The sequence below is a fragment of the Geotrypetes seraphini genome, chromosome 3 (genome assembly GCF_902459505.1).
Source record: "Geotrypetes seraphini chromosome 3, aGeoSer1.1, whole genome shotgun sequence".
Classification (NCBI taxonomy): Eukaryota; Metazoa; Chordata; class Amphibia; order Gymnophiona; family Dermophiidae; genus Geotrypetes; species Geotrypetes seraphini.
This window is the reverse complement of record NC_047086.1, coordinates 346996767-347016385: the sequence shown is the minus strand read 5'-3', so window position 1 is coordinate 347016385 and position 19619 is coordinate 346996767. Positions and strand designations below refer to the sequence as shown.

Sequence of the window (19619 nt, the reverse complement as noted above, 5' to 3'; positions counted from 1 at the left end):
CATGTGATTGAAACTCTTATTTCATTGGTAATTTTTCCCTAGCAACTAGATGACTTAGGGGTCCTTTTACTAAAGCGCACTAGCCGATTTAGCGCACACTAAATGCTAACATGCTCATTATATTCTATGAATGCGTTAGTGTTTAGTGCACGCAAAATCGGCTAGTGTGCCTTAGTAAAAGAGGGGGTTAGTTATCAGTTGCTATTGGTTTCATTCCTGTCGGCATTTAAATTTAGATTAGCTAATATCATGTGTCAGCTTAGGTCACATTGACCCGTTCCCTGTTCTAGGACTTAGGCACTTCCTCTATTCTGATACTGGAACAGGATGCAGCTAGGTCAAAGCCTTTAAGCAATCACCTTACTAGAAATATTTATTTATTTATTTATACTGAAATGGAAGCTTTTCTATATCATTCAGCTTTATCTTTTATTATCTTCATATTGGTGTCTTCGATTTTCCCAAAATATAAACAAAGACAGATCCCACTCACAATCGTTAGTTAATCACTCAGCACAGTATTACTTATAGTTTATAATTTGGGGAAAAAAAAGCCTCAGAGCATGGAGCTAGACGCACAGCAGTGCTTCGCTGTTTAGTATATTTCAAACGATACTGCTCCTTGTTTAAATCATTGGCAAAACTCCCAACTGTTTTTTCTATACTTTTTCCTTTTATTTACTTTTTCCTTTAATACTATGATCCTATTAGGGAAAACCTACAACTAGAGAATATCGGCGGATAATCTATATATATAAAATCGGAGGTGTGTATGTGTGTGTGTATGTGTGTATGTGCCGCGATCATGCAAAAACGGCTTGACCGATTTGAACGAAACTTGGTATGCAGATCCCTCACTACCTGGGATGATATGTTCTGGGGGTCTCGCGGCCCACCTGCACACGTGGGTGGAGCTACAAACAGAAAATCAGATTTCACCCATTCATGTCAATGGAAAAAATGTAAAAAGCTGCCAACGCAAAAATGGCTTGCCCGATTTGAACGAAACTTGGTATGCAGATCCCTCACTACCTGGGGTGATATATTCTGGGGGTCTCGCGGCCCACCTGCACACGTGAGCGGAGCTACAAACAGAAAATCAGATTTCACCCATTCATGTCAATGGAAAAAATGTAAAAAGCTGTGGGACCGATTTGAACGAAACTTGGTATGCAGATCCCTCACTACCTGGGGTGATATGTTCTGGGGGTCTCGCTGCCCACCTGCACACGTGGGCGGAGCTACAAACAGAAAATCAGATTTCACCCATTCAAGTCAATGGAAAAAATGTAAAAAGCTGTGGGACCGATTTGAACGAAACTTGGTATGCAGATCCCTCACTACCTGGGGTGATATGTTCTGGGGGTCTCGCGGCCCACCTGCACACGTGGGCGGAGCTACAAACAGAAAATCTGATTTCACCCATTCAAGTCAATGGAAAAAATGTAAAAAGCTGTGGGACCGATTTGAACGAAACTTGATATGCAGATCCCTCACTACCTGGGGTGATATGTTCTGGGGGTCTCGCGGCCCACCTGCACACATGGGCGGAGCTACAAACAGAAAATCAGATTTCACCCATTCAAGTCAATGGAAAAAATGTAAAAAGCTGTGGGACCGATTTGAACGAAACTTGGTATGCAGATCCCTCACTACCTGGGGTGATATGTTCTGGGGGTCTCGCGGCCCACCTGCACACATGGGCGGAGCTACAAACAGAAAATCTGATTTCACCCATTCAAGTCAATGGGAAAAATGTAAAAAGCTGTGGGACCGATTTGAACGAAACTTGGTATGCAGATCCCTCACTACCTGGGGTGATATGTTCTGGGGGTCTCGCGGCCCACCTGCACACGTGGGCGGAGCTACAAACATAAAATCATATTTCACCCATTCATGTCAATGGAAAAAATGTAAAAAGCTGTGGGATCTCCAGTTATTTTACTTAGCAACCTTGACCCACCAAAACTTTGCAATGGCACAAGGCTTTGTGTAAAGAGGTTACTGTCCAATGTAATTGAAGTGACTATCTTAACCGGAAAGGGACAAGGTGAAACCGTATTTATCCCGCGGATACCACTTATTCCAACAGATCTTTCTTTTCAGTTTAAGAGATTGCAAATTCCAGTGAGACTTGCATTCTCGAATATTAGGATCCAAGATGGCCGCGGTCGTGGTCTGCTGAACGCCGTCGGCAAGCCTATTTCTTAAAAACTTAATTCTCTGTTGTTGGTGCCGCAGAGTTTTGGTCATGCCGAAGAGAAGGGGAAAGGGAGCTTCTTCGGCCTCACGGCGTCCCGGAATAGCCTCCTCCGGTAATATTGAGGAGTTGCTGCGGCGGTGAAACTAAAAATGTTGTTTATAATCAAGTTTTGTGTTAGTTGTATTGTATTCATTTTGTCAAATATTTCACATTATTATTTGAATATTGTACTTTTTATAAAGCTGTAAAAAAATAATTTCTTTCACCACTATAAAGTATCTTTATTTGAATCCATTTACAGTGTTATTGCTATAATTAAATACCCGTGCAACGCCGGGGCATCAGCTAGTCTCTAGTAAAAAAGAGAAAGTGTGAAAGCACTTTATCTTTAGCATTTCTTATCTTTAGCATTTCTATGACTGATAGCTTGCCAGTCTGTCTCACACGCTCCGCTCCGTGCCGCTAATAAGCTGATGTGGCCAGTGTTTTGTGGAATTATTTTATTTTATCCACTGCCTCAGGGCTTAATGTCTGTGGCACATACAACTCTATAACAGAATCAAAAGAAAAAATTATTCTTCATATTACTAACTTCTTGTATCATATAGCTTAAAGGAAAAAGTAAATAAAAGGAAAAAGTTTAGAAAAAAATAGTTGGGGTTTTTGCCAATGATTTAAACAAGGAGCAGTATCGTTTGAAATACACTTCCCCCTCCCCATTCGCGGTTTCGGTAATCGCGATTTCACATATTTGCAATTTTTTTGGGAGGGGGAAAAAATAAAAAAATCGCTAAGTCTTCCCCCGGCATCCTGGCCTTACCTGGTGGCCTAGTGGGCTTTCGGGGCAGGAGCGATCTTCCTACGGTCCTGCCCCATGCAGATCGCCATTAGGAAATAGCTGTAGGGAGTTCCCGTCGTAGTCTTGAGAGACTACGGGAACTCACAGCAGCCATTTCCTAATGGCGATCTGCACGGGGCAGGACCGTAGGAAGATCGCTCCTGCCCCGAAAGCCCGCTAGACCACTAGGTAAGGCCGGGAAGGGGGGGGGGGGTCAGAGCTGGATATTTGCGGTTTTTCACCATTCGCGGTCCGGCTCTGCCCCTATCCCCCGCGAATCCGGAGGGAGAAGTGTATGCTAAACAGCGAAGCACTGCTCTAAGGCCGTTTTTCCCCGAATTATAAACTATAAGTGCTGAGTGATTAACTGACAGAGGGACCCTTCAACGATTGTGAGAGGGATCTGCTTTTGTTTATATTTTGTAATTTTGGACCACTCGGTCAGACAATTTGTCTTGTGTGCAATGTTTCAATCTTCCCAGTAAGGGGTGTATCACACATATTGGCTTATGCCCCCCCTTATATCCTGCTTAATACTATTATTGCCATCAGGGCCGCCAACATGATTTGAATAATAAAATGACCAGACAACAAAAGGCAGAAAAAATAATTTTATTTTCTATTTTGTGATTACAGTAAGTCAGATTTGAAATGTATTTCCTGCCAGACCTGATGTTATCTTCAAACCATATATGAGTTGTATTGTAATACACAGCTTAAAGCAACAGACACAGACCCGGTTTATAAGCAACTTTGAACTGGATGGCTTTAAAGCATAAATAGTGTTTTTTTCACTTCATTCCCTGAAGAAAGTAGTTGAAATGAGATACATGTCAGAGGGGGTGAAGTTGCAAAGCTAAGTAGCCTTTAAGCTCAATAGCCTTAATACTAAGAAGGAAATTGTTTAGTATGTTTTGGTTAATAGTCTAAAAACTTAGAAAAATAAGAGTATATCCATAAAAACGGAATCAATGACAATTGCCCCAGCAAAGGTTATATTACCTGGCTGGTACTCTGAAGATCTATCAGTTGCCTTAAGCTGTGTATTACAATACAACTCATATATGGTTTGAAGATAATATACAATATGAATCAAAAAATTGATTCAATTGTCAAAATTGAATAGAATCGAAATTTTTTCCTGAATCAGACAATTCTACTGCTAACTGGTTAAGTATTGGAATTCATCAAAGGATACTAACCCATTTGGCATGTACGCTAAATGCTAAGACACCCAAAGGAATATAAAGGGCTTTTTATCATTTAACATGTGTTAAATGTTAGTGGGCACTCAATCAGTTAGCGCCCACTGGCACCTGACTATAGCTGTCTTTTTTTTAAGTCAGATGAGCACCAGCAAAGTACTGTAGTACCTTAAGAGTTAGCCTGTCTTGGATGTCAGCTATCTCTGCTCTCCCTGTATAATCTTTTTTTGTTTCGTTTTGGTTTAAAAAAAAAAAGAAGAAAGATGACAGTCTAAGTGATGAGTTTCATTTTTCCAAAGCTGCCTTTCCTTCCGCTCAGAAGTGGCTCTGTGCCATTGCTGAATTTTTTATATGACCAATAGAATGCTTTATTAAAACACCTGAGAGACTGCATGAAAAATAGCATTGCGGTCTTTTTTTACTAATGTACTGGTAGTAGGGAGGGCAATTTTCAAGCTTTTCTGCAGGTAAAACAGTACTTTAAAACAGAAATGGGTTTCTACAAATTCATGCAGTTACTGTATATGTGCATTATTTATGTAGTACAACATGTACAGTGTAACTTGCCCTGAGTAGAAGCATTCCCAGAGGTAGTGTTGGGGAGGGATTTGAAAATTCATCCATACAGAATTTAAACATACAAACAGCAGTGTGGGAAGTTTGGTCCCGGGGCAGAGATGCCTGGCATGGCCGCGCCATGTGCCTACCCCAGCAGAGTATGTGTGTGCTTGTCTGTATCTCTTCGATGTACTCTTCCCCTCCTTTCTGCTCTCCTGTACCTCTTTGAAAGTCTTATGGTCTTTACTGGCAACAAACAGGACCTCCTACCCACTGCGTGCGCCGGCTGAGCCTTCTGTCTGACGTCACTTCCTGGTTCTGCAAAAAGTAAGTTATTTCGGAGGGAGGACTGAGGCTGGCGTGAGCAGCAGGGAGGAGTTCTTGCTCACTGTTGGTAAAACTAGAAAAGGTACGTGAGGGGTGAGTACATTTAAGAGACACCCCCCATTGCCAGTGGGGGGTTGGGGGAGATGCAAGCACCCCTGCCACTTCATACAAAAAGACAGGATTTTCAATTATGGGAATTTGCATATGCTTTCATTTTGAAAGTTTGTCCTTGCCAAAACTAGGAAAAGTATGTGCATATATCTTTTATGTGACTATACAGTTATAAAATTACTCTTTGCTATATATAGTAATAAATTAATAAGTACACATTCTCTCAAAGAATATTAGTTTTATAATCTTGTGGTAATTTTATAAAGGGTTTTCCACATCCAAAACCTGTTCTACATACAGAAAAAGCCTTTTATAAACTTACACACTGGTGTAGGCATGAGCAGTGACAAGACAGTATGTATTTATAAATGCACACATATTGACATTTACAGGAATAAAGTTTAAGCCAAGTAGGGGCAGGGTTGTGATGCACACCTATATGCTATACTGTATAATTTATGAGTACAGTAAAACCTTGGTTTGCGAGCATAATTCGTTCCAGAAGCATGCTTGTAATCCAAAGCAAATTTCCCCATAGGAAATACAGTGGTACCTTGGTTTACGAGCATAATCCGTTCCAGGATCATGCTCGTAATCCAAAATGCTCGTTTTGCAAAGTAAAGTTCCCCATAGGCTTTAATGTAAACTCTGAAGATTCGTTCCACAACCGAAGTTTGCAATGGTGGCCCAGGGTTGAATACCTGTCTGCGGGTGCTGCACAGCGATTCGAAAGAGGTGCCTTCCTTGCCTCGGGGTCCCCATGCGGCTGCCCTCCTGCTTCGGCGATGCCTATGCCGTCTGTCAGCGCTCTCCCGGCTCCCATCTAAACCGGCCGCCATCCTGAATGAGCATGCGCGACTTCACCTCTCTCCTCTCCTAAGTCAGCTGCTGCCCCAACAACACGCTCACCACGTACAAGCACGCAGTGGCTGACTTAGGAGAGGAGAGAGGTGAAGTCGCGCATGCTCATTCAGGATGGCGGCCAGTTTAGATGGGAGCCGGGAGAGCGCTGACGGATGGCAGAGGCATCGCCGAAGCAGGAGGGCAGCCGCATGGGGACCCCAAGGCAAGGAAGGCACCTCTTTCGAATCGCTGTGCAGCACCCGCAGGCAGGTACTCACCCCTGGGCCACCATAGCTGAGTGCTTGTTTATCGGGGCAGTGCTCGGTTTACGAGACAAAAGTTTGCTGAGTGTTTTGCTCGTCTTGCAAAACACTCGCAAACCGATGCACTCGTAAACCGAGGTACCACTGTAATGGAAACTCAAGACGATTCGTTCCACAACCCAAAAACTTTAATACAAAATACTATATGTACTTGTATTGCAAGCCCTCGCTCATCTAGAGCAGTCACTACACTCCCGCAGCGTCAGAGAGAGAAGAACCATCGGCTCAGTTGTGATTGCATGATGTGTGTATACTGTATGAACTCGTATTGCATGACCTTGCTTGCTTAGAACAGTCACTACACTCTTGAAATGTCAGAGAGAGAAGAGCCATTGGCTCCGTTGTGATGATGTGTGGATACTGTATATACTTGTGTTGCAAGATCTTGCTTGTATATCAAGTTAAAATTTAATCAAATGTTTTGCTTGTCTTGCAAAACACTTGCAAACCAAGTTACTTGCATTCCAAGGTTTTACTGTATATGTGTACAGTACATGCGTATACTTCCAAGTGTAAATGTATCAGCATTTATATGCTTCAGGGGCTGGTTCCGGGTACCTAATTATTGATTAATTAAGAAATTTATAGCCTACATAATAAAAACACAAATTAACAATAATTAGTATATACAATATAATAAAATCATTCATTCTTTTCATAATCAATAATAAAAAAATCAAAATCCCACCCCCCTCCCCAATCTTACAATTATATACATTCAGGGAAAAATGATAACTAATCATTACAATAATTTATCAATGGCCCCCACACATCCTTAAACTTATTAAAATATCTAATTATTGATTGAAGGGTGGGTGGGAAGGGGATAAATTTTATTTGGGGAAATTTTGTGATATCTCAAGTGATGTATTAAGTTAATCTGTTATTTCTTTCTGTACACTTGATGCAAATATAACATGAATAAAGAATTAAAACAAACAAACAAAACAAAAAAAAACCACAAATTAAGAAAAGCACAAACATACATATAGCTTTAAGAGGTTCTTTTACTAAGGCGCGCTAAATCAGTTAGTGCGCCTTAGTAAAAGGACCCCTACATAATTGACAGAACAAATCACAAATAAAGGATTCTTCTAGAGACTGACCAAATGCCATGCGCAAAATAGGCTTAAAAAAGTGTCATTATAAAGCATGCTTTTCACACTAGTGCTCCTTTCAAAGCATTTTGCAGGATTCCTGAGTGTGGTTGTATTTAGATCACAATACTGAGTTCAGATGCAGTACCGTTCTTAATGTAATTATCCTATGGCTTCGGTGAACTGCTTTATTGCAAGAGGTCTTCGCCATAGTTTCCATTCTTCTATTGAAACCCAGAGCTCTGCGCTGGAAAAAAGTTTATTGCTTCATTTACATTAACAAAGTGGGATTGCAAGCATATTTCAGCTGGTAAAAAGAGCAGGGTTTCACAAACTTAAACTGTGTAATGGCTCTAGAAAAAAAAATGTCTCATATAATTAACCAGATCAGTTTTAAATCATCTTAGCAAGAGGGCCTATATAATAGATGCTCATTGCTTGCTCTTGTCGTCAAAGGAAATGCTTGCATAATTGAATGAGCTGGTGCTTTAAATGACAAATTGCATACAATTTTCACTAAGTATGACATTTTATTATTTCAATTAGACCAAAAATAGGTGCTCAATGCGAGTTCCACAGTGCAGTAAAAATGAGGCCTGTGGAGCTACCCCATAGAAGCAAACATGCTAAGAAATAAGTCGATTCACTCTTTATGAAACTGGAAAAGCGGAGACTTAGAGGAGACATGATAGAAACCTTCAAGATCATGAAGGGCATAGAAAGAGTAGACAGGGACAGATTTTTCAAATTAAGGGGAACCACAAGCACAAGGGGGCACTCGGAGAAATTGAAAGGGGGAAGGTTTAGAACAAACGCAAGGAAGTTCTTTTTCACCCAGAGGGTGTTGGATACATGGAACGCGCTACCGGAGGATGTGATAAGCAGGAGCACGCTACAGGGATTCAAAGAAGGTTTGGATAGGTTCCTAGAGGACAAAGGGATTGAGAGGTACAGATAGGAGTAGAGGTAGGTTATAGGGATAGGTTTAGAGGTAGGAGTAGAGGTAGGTTATAAGGATAGGTTTAGAGGCAGTTACAAAATTAGACAGGGACACTGTTCAGGCAATTAGGCCTGATGGGCCGCCGCAGGAGCGGACCGCTGGGCAAGATGGACCTCTGGTCTGCCTCAGCGGAGGCAACTTCTTTTGTTCTTATGTTCTTAAATATGTTCAAACAGGCTGCTGAACAAATGTATGAATCTATGAGGGAGGGAGTAGTATAGTGGTATTCACTGAGGTTGCAGTTTAGCTATCTTAAGTAGGGTTACAAGACATCCGGATATACACAGACATATCTTCATTTTAGAGGACTGCCCAGACGTCTAGATGGCTTTCAAATTTCAGCACTTTGTCTGAGCTTTGAAAAACTTTGAGCTCAGGGCCATATCGGGGCGGGGGGGAGGGGCATCTGCACAAGCATGGATGCAACGTGGATGCATACGACATCATCGCATCACACTTGCACATGCTTGGAGGCCCTCCAAATGTGGCTCTGAGCTCAAGGAGAAAAGGTTCGGGGGCAGAGCTGGTATAGAACGGGGCATGACTTGGATGGAACAGGGCGGGGCTGGGTGTAACTGGGCGGGCCTGGGGATGGGGGCCACATGTCCAGATTTTACAGGCCTAAAATCTGATAACCCTCACCTTAAGGCCAGGAAATGGTTAAATGCCCTAGAGCAATGGATCAGAGAGACCCTGAGGCAAGAAGTCCTTCTAGGGCTTCCCATTGGCTACAGTGCCTGGGGAAGAGGAGCGGCCCTCAGCAGAGATTGCTATCCTGTGTTTGCCAGAAGCAGAGGCTTCAGAGAGGTAGGAAACGTTTCCTTAGAACAGAGGCAGTGACATAGTAAAGGAGTGCGTGGGTGTGGACTGCTCTGGGTACCGTCTTGATGGGGGCACTGGCACTTCTCCTCTCACCCCTCACTCCTCTCACCGCGCTGGCTCCTTCACCCCTCCCCCACCACACGCGCACCTTCCCTTCCCCCCAGTACCTTCAGCTCTTCACCGGCATGAGGAGCAGCTCCAACCTGCTGCTTGCGCCAGCCTTAGTTCCCCCTCTGAAGTCACTTCCAGGTCGCGGGACCAGGAAGTGATGTCAGAGGGAGAGCCAAGGCTGGTGCGGACAGCAAGCTGACAATGTTGCTCGCACTGGGGAAGTTAAAGAGGTATGGGGGAAGGGAAGGGGCTTGAACAGTGTGGGGAATGCCACCACCCCGGGCACCTCCCTCCCTTGCAATGCCACTGAACAGAGGTTTTCAACCCAGTCCTTGGGGCACATTCAGTCAAGTTGAGATTTTCAGGATATCCCCTTTGAATTCAGTTAACTTAAAGCCTAAGCTTGGGGTTTTTTTTCCAGTTAGTTTAATAGCTGCCTATTGGATAACCCAAATTCTTAAGACCAGCTATTAAATATTTAATACAAACAAGTATTATCTGAATAAATTCAATTTTAATCTTATCTCCCACAGTTCATTTTATTACAGTACTTTTACAACTTACCAATACTTAATTTATTAATAAATATCAGAATAATTTAGTCAGTGAACCTAATCCCCATCACTCACACTCACTTTCCAACTTTCACATACTTTCATTGTGATTACTTTCACACTTTCATTGTGATTACTTTTATCTGAAATTGGATCTTGGTTAGTTCATGAGTTCATTAGTCCATGATCATCTAGTCAGAGAGGCTTCAAACTGAGAGTTGCACAACAGTCTAGCACATGAAAATCACAGTTTCTTAAACACAATCGGCAGGCCTCTCTGTCCTCATGATGGTCCTGTTCTTCAATTCATAAAGCATTCCGCTCAACACAAGACTGTGTTTTGCTACCTGGCGTCTTCAGGAGCTGTGTTTGCAAGGCTCACCAACATCACAACTTCACCTACAATACAAAATAATTCACATACGTTCCCTTTCATTCATACTAAAACCTCACCAAAATATTCAAAACACCTTTCACCTACCAATAAACTAAGCATGACTCGATCAGGGACCCAGGGTTCGGCACAAGCCGGAATCAGCTGACAAGCAGGAAATACACCGTCTACCAGGAAATCAAACTGCAGGCATGCTGCCTGTCTGGCCTGAAACTTCCTCTCCGACGTCATAATTGACGTTGGAAAAAAGGTTGTGGGCCAGCGTCTGGATCTTCTTTTGCTTTAGTTGCAGCGAGCGGCAGTGGTGGTGGACTGGGGAGGAGGGTGTTTGAAGGAGCGGTATGCCAGGCGGGTAGGTAGCAGCAGCAGGGGCCAGTCCGGGGGGGTGCTTCATCTTCGGCGCTGGAGGGAGGGAGGGGAAGTGATCGCCTGTCCTGTTGTCCCCACGCACAGCTTCAGGATGCTGTCTCTGAAAATGTGATATTTCGGCATCCTGAAGCTGTGCGTGGGGACAACGGGACAGGGGATCTATAAACGAGACATATCATAAATATTAACCAAATGAGCCTCAGACAGTCAAGCAGGACACACAAGTCCAAGCTATATTGTATAAAGCTACATAGGGCTTATAGTCTGATATAATCATAGGCTCCTCTTGCATTCGGAAGAGCACAGTAAAAAACTCAAAAACAAACTTGAGAAAACCTTTGCTCATAACCTGAAGGCAGGGAACAAAAACACAGTATTCAGGACAGAACAGTGAACTGGACATAGTTGTAGAATCAAAACAGTTGTGAAAGGATTAGTAGTTAGTAGAGAATGACACGGGGAGCGATCCCCGCAGCGAACCGCTGCGTGGCTGCGGTTTGGCTGCGGGTTATGGTGACCTCATTAGCAAATCGCCGCAGACGCGGGGACAAATCCTTTCACCGCCCGCAAAAACGGTGAATAGATTTGTCCCCGCAGGCCAATGTCCCCCCTTCTAGGAACCGCTATTTACCTGTGTTTCACCGTGCTCCTCATTTGTCAGATCAACCCTTCCTGCCAATAGAACCCGCCCCCCCCCCCGACGATCGCCCTCAGCCCTTCATGCCGACAGAACCAGCCCTCCCCAACGATCGCAGCAGGAGGGTACCCATCCCCTCCTGCCTACCCCAACAGCCCCCCCGACGATCGCAGCAGGAGGATATCCAACCCCTCCTGCCAGCTCCCCAACAGCCCCCCTATGATCACTGGTAGGAGGGTGCCCAACCCCTCCTGCCGGCACCCCCAACGGCCCCCTATATCGCCAATAGGAGGGTGCCCAACCCCTCCTGCCGGACCCTCCCCCAACAAACCCCGCCATCCCGAAACACCACCCTTAGTCTTACTTTCCAAGTTGGACCGGACAGCTCCTCGCTCGTCTGGCCAGCAGGCCTGCCTCCGTCCAAATGAGGCGGGCCCGCCCCTCCCCTCCCCTGCCTAACCCACAGGATCCTAGGGCCTGATTGGCACAAGCACCTAAGGCCCCTCCTATAGCGGGAGTGGCTTTAGGTGCCTAGACCAATCAGGCCCTAGGATCCTGTGGGTTGGGCAGGGTAGGGGCGGGCCCGCCTCATTTGGACGGAGGCAAGCCTGCTGGCCATACGTGTGAGGAGCCGTCCGGTCCAACTTGGAAAGTAAGACTAAGGGGGTTCCGGGGTGGGAGGGTTCGTTGGGGGGAGGGTCCAGCAGGAGGGGTTGGGTACCCTCCTGCCGGCGATCTTAGGGGAGGCCATTGGGAGGACCGGCAGGAGGGGTTGGGTACCCTTCTGCTGCGATTGTCGGGAGGGCCGTTGGGGGGGTCTACAGGAGGGGTTGGGTGCCCTCCTGCCGTGATCGCTGGGGGGAGGGGAGACTTGCAGCCGTAGCCGCGGTCACTATGCTAATCATGGCAGGGAGATCTTTGCCGCGATTAGGTACAGCGGCCGCGTCTACTTACCATGTAGGCTAACATTGTAAGCATTTAAAGTACATGTCGTGTTTGTTTTTGCATTGCTAGCCCCAGGGGTGGTGGAAGATTAGTGATTGAAAAACTGTATGAAAAATAACTATTTTAAATTTAGTGATCAAAATGTGTCAGTTTTGAGAATTTATATTAATTAATTTTTTCTCTGCGTGTTTTGTTTTTGTATAGTTATTAACTAATATTTAACTAAGTTTTAAAGTTTTAAAGAATGTTTCCTTTATACGTAAATAAAGAAAAGTATATAAAATCGTACCCGTTTGAGGCTTTTATGTATGCAGCGGTGACGGTGACGGGGCAGTGAATGGGGTTGCAGTGGCGGTGACGGGGCGGTGAATGGGGTGGCAGTGGCGGTGACGGGGCGGTGAAGGGAATGGCGGTGACGGGGCGGTGCAGAGGATGGTGAGACGGGGACGGGGCGGTGACGGGGACCAATTTTTTCACCGTGTCATTCTCTAGTAGTTAGCTTTGAACCACGTCTCTTCCTCTGTCGGCTTTAGTTGAAAACTCACACTGCCATTTTGAAGGACGCGATTAAATTGCTCACATCGTCGCAAAAAAAAGCAGTAATAATCCACAACAAGCAAATAAAGTCCAGCAAGCGCATAAAGTCCAGTAGCAACATCCAAAAGTTGTTTACCTGTAATGAAGGCTCTGCATAGACGGCAAAATAAGGCAGATACATATATTTATCCAGCTCTGGGGAGTCAACTGATGGAACTCATGAGGCAGAGGCAGCATGGGAACCCCAGCATGCTCAGAATAGCCTTCTAGGCCTTTCTGAGCTCTAACCCGCACCTGTCTGGCATGCAACACTTTTGCTCTGGATTGTAAAAATCCCTGGCTTACTATAAGAAAAGGATGCAGCCACACTGTCAGTCTTTGATCCCAACAGATTGAGAAGTACAGCAGCTTAAAAATGCTAACTGACATAGGCTCCCTTTTATCAAGCCACATTAAGGTTTTTTATCGCCGGCTGCTGCGATAAAAGCTCTGACGCTCTTAGGAATTCTATGACTGTTGGAACTTTTACCGCAGCAGCCGGCGATAAAAGACCCCTAACGCAGCTTGATAAAAGGGGGCCTTAAGCGGTGTCAGGTCAAAAGCGCGCCGGGACAAAGGCGCGCCCAGACAATTGAGCGCAGCACGCACCGCCACGCCGCTCTAAATTACTGTTTTTAGTGCTCCGACGGGGGGCGTGGGGGGGGAACCCCCCCACTTTACTTAATAGACATTGCGCTGCGTTGTGGGGGCGTTGTGTGGGGGGTTGTAACCCCCCACATTTTACTGAAAACTTCACTTTTTCCTTGTTTTTAGGGAAAAAGTTCAGTTTACAGTAAAATGTGGAGGGTTACAACCCCCCAAACCCCCCATAACGCCGGCGCGATGTCTATTAAGTAAACTAGGGGGGGGTTCCCCAACAAAACCCCCCGTCGGAGCACCTAAAAACTGTAATTTAGAGCGGCGTGGCGGCGCGCGCTTTTGTCTTTCGCGCCGTTGTCTATGAACCCCTTAAGTAGCAGACTACAGTTTTCACTGATACAGCGTAACATATTGCAACTAAATGATAAAAGAAAAGCACATCAAATCGGAGTCTTGGCAGCTTCAGGTGCTCATCTTCACTCACTGTCTAATGATGAAGTATATAGAGTTGCTGCATGATCATCTATTCAGATATTACAGTATCTCATTATAATCGCAATGATATATCCAGAAATGATGCACTTAATTACAGTAAGCCCTTCAGCAAGGCTTGTTTGATTAATAGTCGGTGCCTCATAAATTACTTGTTCAGGTTGCCCTACAAAGTCTGAAATCAACGTACATGCAGAGTAACCCAGAGGAATAGGATTCTGCACTTGATTAACTGATTCATCCTGCTTGTCAGTGCAGAAGATGAAGTTGTTTACCGGTAATGAAGGCTCTGCGTAGACAGCAAAATAAAGCAGATACATATATTTATCCAGTTCTGGGGAGTCAACTGATGGAACTCTTGAGGCAGAGGCAGCATGGGAACCCCAACATGCTCAGAATAGCCTTCTAGGCCTTTCTGAGCTCTAACTAAACTAAACTAAACCTTAAGTTTATATACCGCCTTTCTGAGCTCTAACCCCTGGATTCTAACAAGGGCACCCAAATGCCAATTCTGAGATGCACATGCAACCAAATGAGCCAATTAATACCAGTAACTGAACATCAATAATCAATTATTAACATTGATTGGCACCAATTAGGGGTTGAGGGCATGTCTGACTGTTTGCTATTCTATAAGCATGGGCGCCAAAATCCCATAGTGTGCAACTCGGAAGGGGACGTGGTCACGGGACAGGCATGGTTGCGTCTGGGGCATTCTCATAAGATACGCACAGTGTTATAGAATTCCCGAAGATTTGCACTCAGTCTGTGGGCCAGATTCTCTAAAGGGTACCTATAGTTAGGCGCCTAACTTAATTGGCAAAATACCCTTAATAAGCTCAATAATTGTAAAAAAAAAAATATTAATTGGGCAATAGGCACCTATCCAAGTTTCCAAATTTATTGTAAATTTGATTAAACTCTTATCAAAGTACTAAGCGTATTACAGCAATAAAACAGAGGTAAGAACAGAAATAAAAACAGAATTAAAAACAACAGTATTGAACAGACGAAATATACTCAGACAAACAAGACACAAAATAAATGTAATAAGAACAAAAGGATAGGGGGGGAGAACTACAATAAATACAGAAAAGAAGACATATATGGAAAAAATCAAAAGGACTAAGGGGTTCTATAAAAGATAGGCGCCTATCGCAATGCGCTTAGCGGCGCCTAACACTTACTGTAAGTGGGCGGAAGCGAGGGAGACAGTAGGAGCAAGAAAGTAACAGGCCGCAAACTTACGTGTATTGTGACGGGGCCAGGGGTAAGCCTAGCGCTGGCAACCCGGCTCCCGCCCCCAGACGCAAGTATTAGCGCTCTTTGGAGGACCACTCTGGAATAAGCACAGCAGAGAAAAAGAAAAAAAAACCAAACTTTCCACCAATAATTTCCAGTTCCAAATTTTATTATCCAGTTCAGTTTGCACTGGTTCTAATACAGCCACACCGGCTGATGATGCTTGGAAAGGATTTATCATAAAGTTCTCTTTTACAGCCACTTTTTGCATCAATCAGAAAAGGGAAAAAAAAAACCCCAAACATTTCCCTTTTAAACAGGGTTTCTCTCTCACAGTTCTGCTGCCATGCTTTGCACAGTTCTGGGCAGCATTCTGGTTTCAAGAACTTATATACAAGCGTTTAGCTCCACTCTTTTTAGGCTTGGCACAATTATTGTATTAAGCCCCCTGTGTTTCTTTAGTAAGTTCTCCCCACCTGACTACCAGAATTATAAATCCCCCCCACTGATCCTTCTTATTTCTGGTCAGTGGGCTGGGAACCATCCACCCTTGTTTTAATAGTCTAAGATTCCCCTCCCAAAAGTTCCCACTATCAGGAATGTGAAATGTCAGGTCACTGAATCAACTCGGAGCTTTATTTCTCCTTCTAACATTAGTTAGCATTAGCCCATCCCCCACTCATTATGCTTTGCTTGCATACAGGGATTCTGGTTTAATTTCTGCTATTAGGCAATCCTCACATTCACACATCAAACTCTCATTCATTATTCAGTCCCACATAAGGACAGAAACATTTCTTTACTTATTTTAGACCATTGTTATAGAACAAACTTTCATTCCCATCCCCCACACAGTATCTTACTGACTCATGCTGCATTCAGACATATAGTTTAGGGCTGTTGGGCTGCAATCCATTTTATCCCCCTCAGAGACATATCCCTCAACTTCCATAAGAGACTCCTCACTCTCTGAAGCTGGGTACAAGCTATCCTCTGGAACAGCATTTGGTCAGCCCTTCTCCTGGAGCTTTTTCTTTTCAATTAGCCTCTGCTGGGAAAGCAAAGTTTTGTCAGCATGGCAGTGCTGTGGGACTGGAGGTTTCTTAGCAGAAGACAGTAAGACAGAGCTTCTAGCCTTCAGTTCCCTGTTCTGTGAGGAACGTCCTTCCCTCCAGGTTCCTGATTGCCTGTGTGTGTTCCCATCTGGCCTTGATTTATCCTCCTGTGGAACTTTCACTGGTGCTCTAACTACATTCTGCCTGTCAGCTCCACCCCTTTCCTTAACCCTTGCTGTATTAGATGGCCTGATTAGATGTTTAACTAGATAATTAACAGATGGTTTATAAAAGGGATTAAAGTGGCTTGTAACAGGTATTCTGTTTGTCTGTGCCATCCCATCTCTGTTCTGCCCTGCCTGTCTGATCTTAGCACTGGGAATAGAGTTAATGGGCAGCTTCCGTGGCTTAGGAATAAGCACATTTGCTTTAGTGGCAGGGTTTAAAACAGGTTTTAAGCCAGTGACAGGGGCTTTCCTGTCACAGTATGTACACAAATGTAAGGAGCCTACGGAATAAAATAGGGGAATTGGAAGCTATGGCACTAAAAGACCTACAAAGAGACATAAATACACTTGAGGAATGGGCCGCGAGGTTCAATGTGGATAAGTGCAAGGTAATGCATGTCAGTAACAAAAATCATATGTACAAATACAGGATGTTCGGAGCTATACTCGGAGAGAGCTCCCAAGAAAGAGACTTGGGAGTATTTGTAGATAAGTCAATGAAACTGTCTGCGCAATGTGCGGCGGAAGCAAAAAGGGCAAACAGAATGCTAGGAATGATTAAGAAGGGGATCACAAACAGATCTGAAAAGGTTATCATGCTGTTATACCGGGCCATGATACTCCCCCACCTGGAGTATTGCATCTAACACTGGTCGCCGTACATGAAAAAGGACATAGTATTACTTGAAAGGGTCCAGAGAAGAGCGATAAAGATGGTTAAGGGATTGGAGGAATTGCTGTACAATGAGAGGCTAGAGAAACTGGGCCTCTTCTCCCTTGAGAAGAGGAGACTGAGAGGGGACATGATCGAAACATTCAAGATATTGAAGGGAATTGACTTAGTAGAGAAAGAGAGACTATTTGTAACTTCCTGGAAATGTCCATCTATCTTATACTGTAATCCGCTTAGAACTGCAAGGTACAGGCAGAATAGAAGTCACTAATGTAATGTATTCACCCTCTCCAAGGTGAAGAGAATGAGAGGGCACTCGCTAAAGTTAGAAGGGAAAAGATTTCGTACAAACGTAAGGAAGTTCTTCTTTACCCAGAGAGTGTTAGAAATCTGGAACGCTGTGAACCTTAAAGAGGTATAAGGAAAGGGAAGGGTCATGTGTGTGTGGTGGTGGGAAAGGAGTGGGAGGGGGATGGTGAGGAGGACAGGTATTAGTGCACCCCCCCCATCTTACTTTGCCGCTGGAGGATTAAGTGACTTGCTCAGGGTCACAGGGAGCAGCACTGGGATTTGATCTCACAACCTCTGGGTGGAGAAGCAGCAGTTCTACCAGTGAGCCACAGCCCTTCCTCCTACCTGGCATTGCCCCTTGTGAGCCAACTAAGGACATAAACCACTTTGATTGTACCACATAAAGGCAGTATATCAAATACAATATTCTTATCTTCATCACTAATGTTTGTATTTGATTTATCCCACCTTTGTGGAGAACCCCATTATAATGTAAGCAACTTTGCTGTTTGTTCTAAAAATCAATTACTGTGCTACTATATAATGTTTTTCAAGGGAGTTGTGAAAAAGACAGAATACAGTTTGACCTTCCAGAAGATGCACCTAGCAAAAAAATGAATCTGGAAAGTGTGCTGAATAGGCATGAGACAGGAACAAGTATGGGCTCATTCAGTTATAAATTACGACAAAAAATAATTTTTCCAAAATAGAGTGTATCTCCTGCATGGCATAGGAAAAAGGTTGACTTGGAGGGAATTTTCTAGTTATTAGTAGAAAAATATAGGGAAATACAACTTGTTCTTTGTCTGTGTCTTCAACAGGTCTTACAACTGGGCTCAGAAATTCTTCCACAGTACAAGCAAGAGGCACCAAAGACTCCACCACATATCATTTTACATTATTGTGTTTTCAAGACCACGTGGGACTGGGTCATCTTAATTTTGACTTTCTACACTGCCATATTGGTTCCGTACAATGTCTCTTTTAAGACCAAACAGAACAATGTTGCATGGTTGGTGGTAGACAGCATTGTAGACGTCATTTTCTTGGTGGACATCGTGCTCAATTTTCATACTACTTTTGTTGGACCAGCTGGGGAGGTGATTTCGGACCCAAAGCTTATTCGCATGAACTACTTGAAGACCTGGTTTGTGATCGACCTACTTTCCTGCCTGCCATATGATGTCATCAATGCATTTGAGAATGTGGACGAGGTTGGTGTTATCTGGTTCTGAATTCTTGCCATTAATTTTTCTTTAAATATTTAGAGGAAAAGTATGACTTTCCTTTTAACTTAAGAGTGCTTCATAGGTTTTCTGTAATAAGGAAATCCAGTTCCATATGATATTGTTTTCCATTCTATTCTGCAAATTTGTCTTTATGACTGTCATAAAAAACTTAAAACATTAGAGAGTGCAAGGGTGAAAGGCGCCCGGGACAGTGGTGCCCCTCCCCCACCCTCTTCTCTGCCCCCCCCCACTCCTTCCCTGCTCCCCCTGCTGTGCACACACACCTCTTTCCTCTTTTAACTTCCCTGGTGCGAGCAGCATCACCAACTTGTTGCCTGCATTGGCGTCGGCTCTCCCTCTGATGTCACTTCCTAGGCATGGGACCTGGACGTGATGTCAGAGGGAGAGCCAACACTGGCGCAAGCAGCAGATTGGAGTTACTGCTCGTTCTGGCGAAGAGATAGAGGCATGGTGGGAGGAAAGTGAAGGCGCGCGTGCATCAGGGGGGAGGAGTGAGAAAGAACGGGGAGGTGGAGAGGAGGAGGGGTGCCAGCGCCCTCACCAAGACAGCGCCCGGGGTGGACCACCTCCCTTAATACGCCACTGGTCATAAGGTCTTGCATTTTGGGGTAAACTTATGTATGCCACCTAAGAAATTGTTGTCAAAAAGATTGGTGCTTAGCACAATTCTACAAACCTCCTCCAGAGTTAGGTGCACTTTATACTGTAGAATTACATGTAATTTACATATAGCGCCCATCCACTGACTAACATTTAGGTGCAGGCATTTCTGCCAAATTAAAACCAAGTCTAAATGCCTGCGCCTAAGCTGTTTGCAGATCGGACGTATTCTATAACAATGTGCCTAAATTTTAGGTACGCCCATGACCTGCTCAC

The 19619-nt window shown here is 44.2% G+C and overlaps 1 protein-coding gene across 5 annotated transcripts in view; it reads left to right on the top strand.

Annotated features, from left to right (window-relative positions):
* Positions 1–19619, top strand: part of KCNH1 (potassium voltage-gated channel subfamily H member 1) — a 487752-nt gene that overhangs the window by 127290 nt on the left and 340843 nt on the right. For all 5 annotated transcript variants that reach the window (XR_004538934.1, XR_004538933.1, XM_033939452.1 and 2 more), the window contains one exon: positions 18315–18707. Coding sequence is in view for 3 of the 5 variants with exons in the window: in XM_033939452.1 (XP_033795343.1) it covers positions 18315–18707 (393 nt within the window). In the remaining 2 variants the exon portion in view is untranslated. The remainder of the gene's footprint in view (positions 1–18314; positions 18708–19619) is intronic.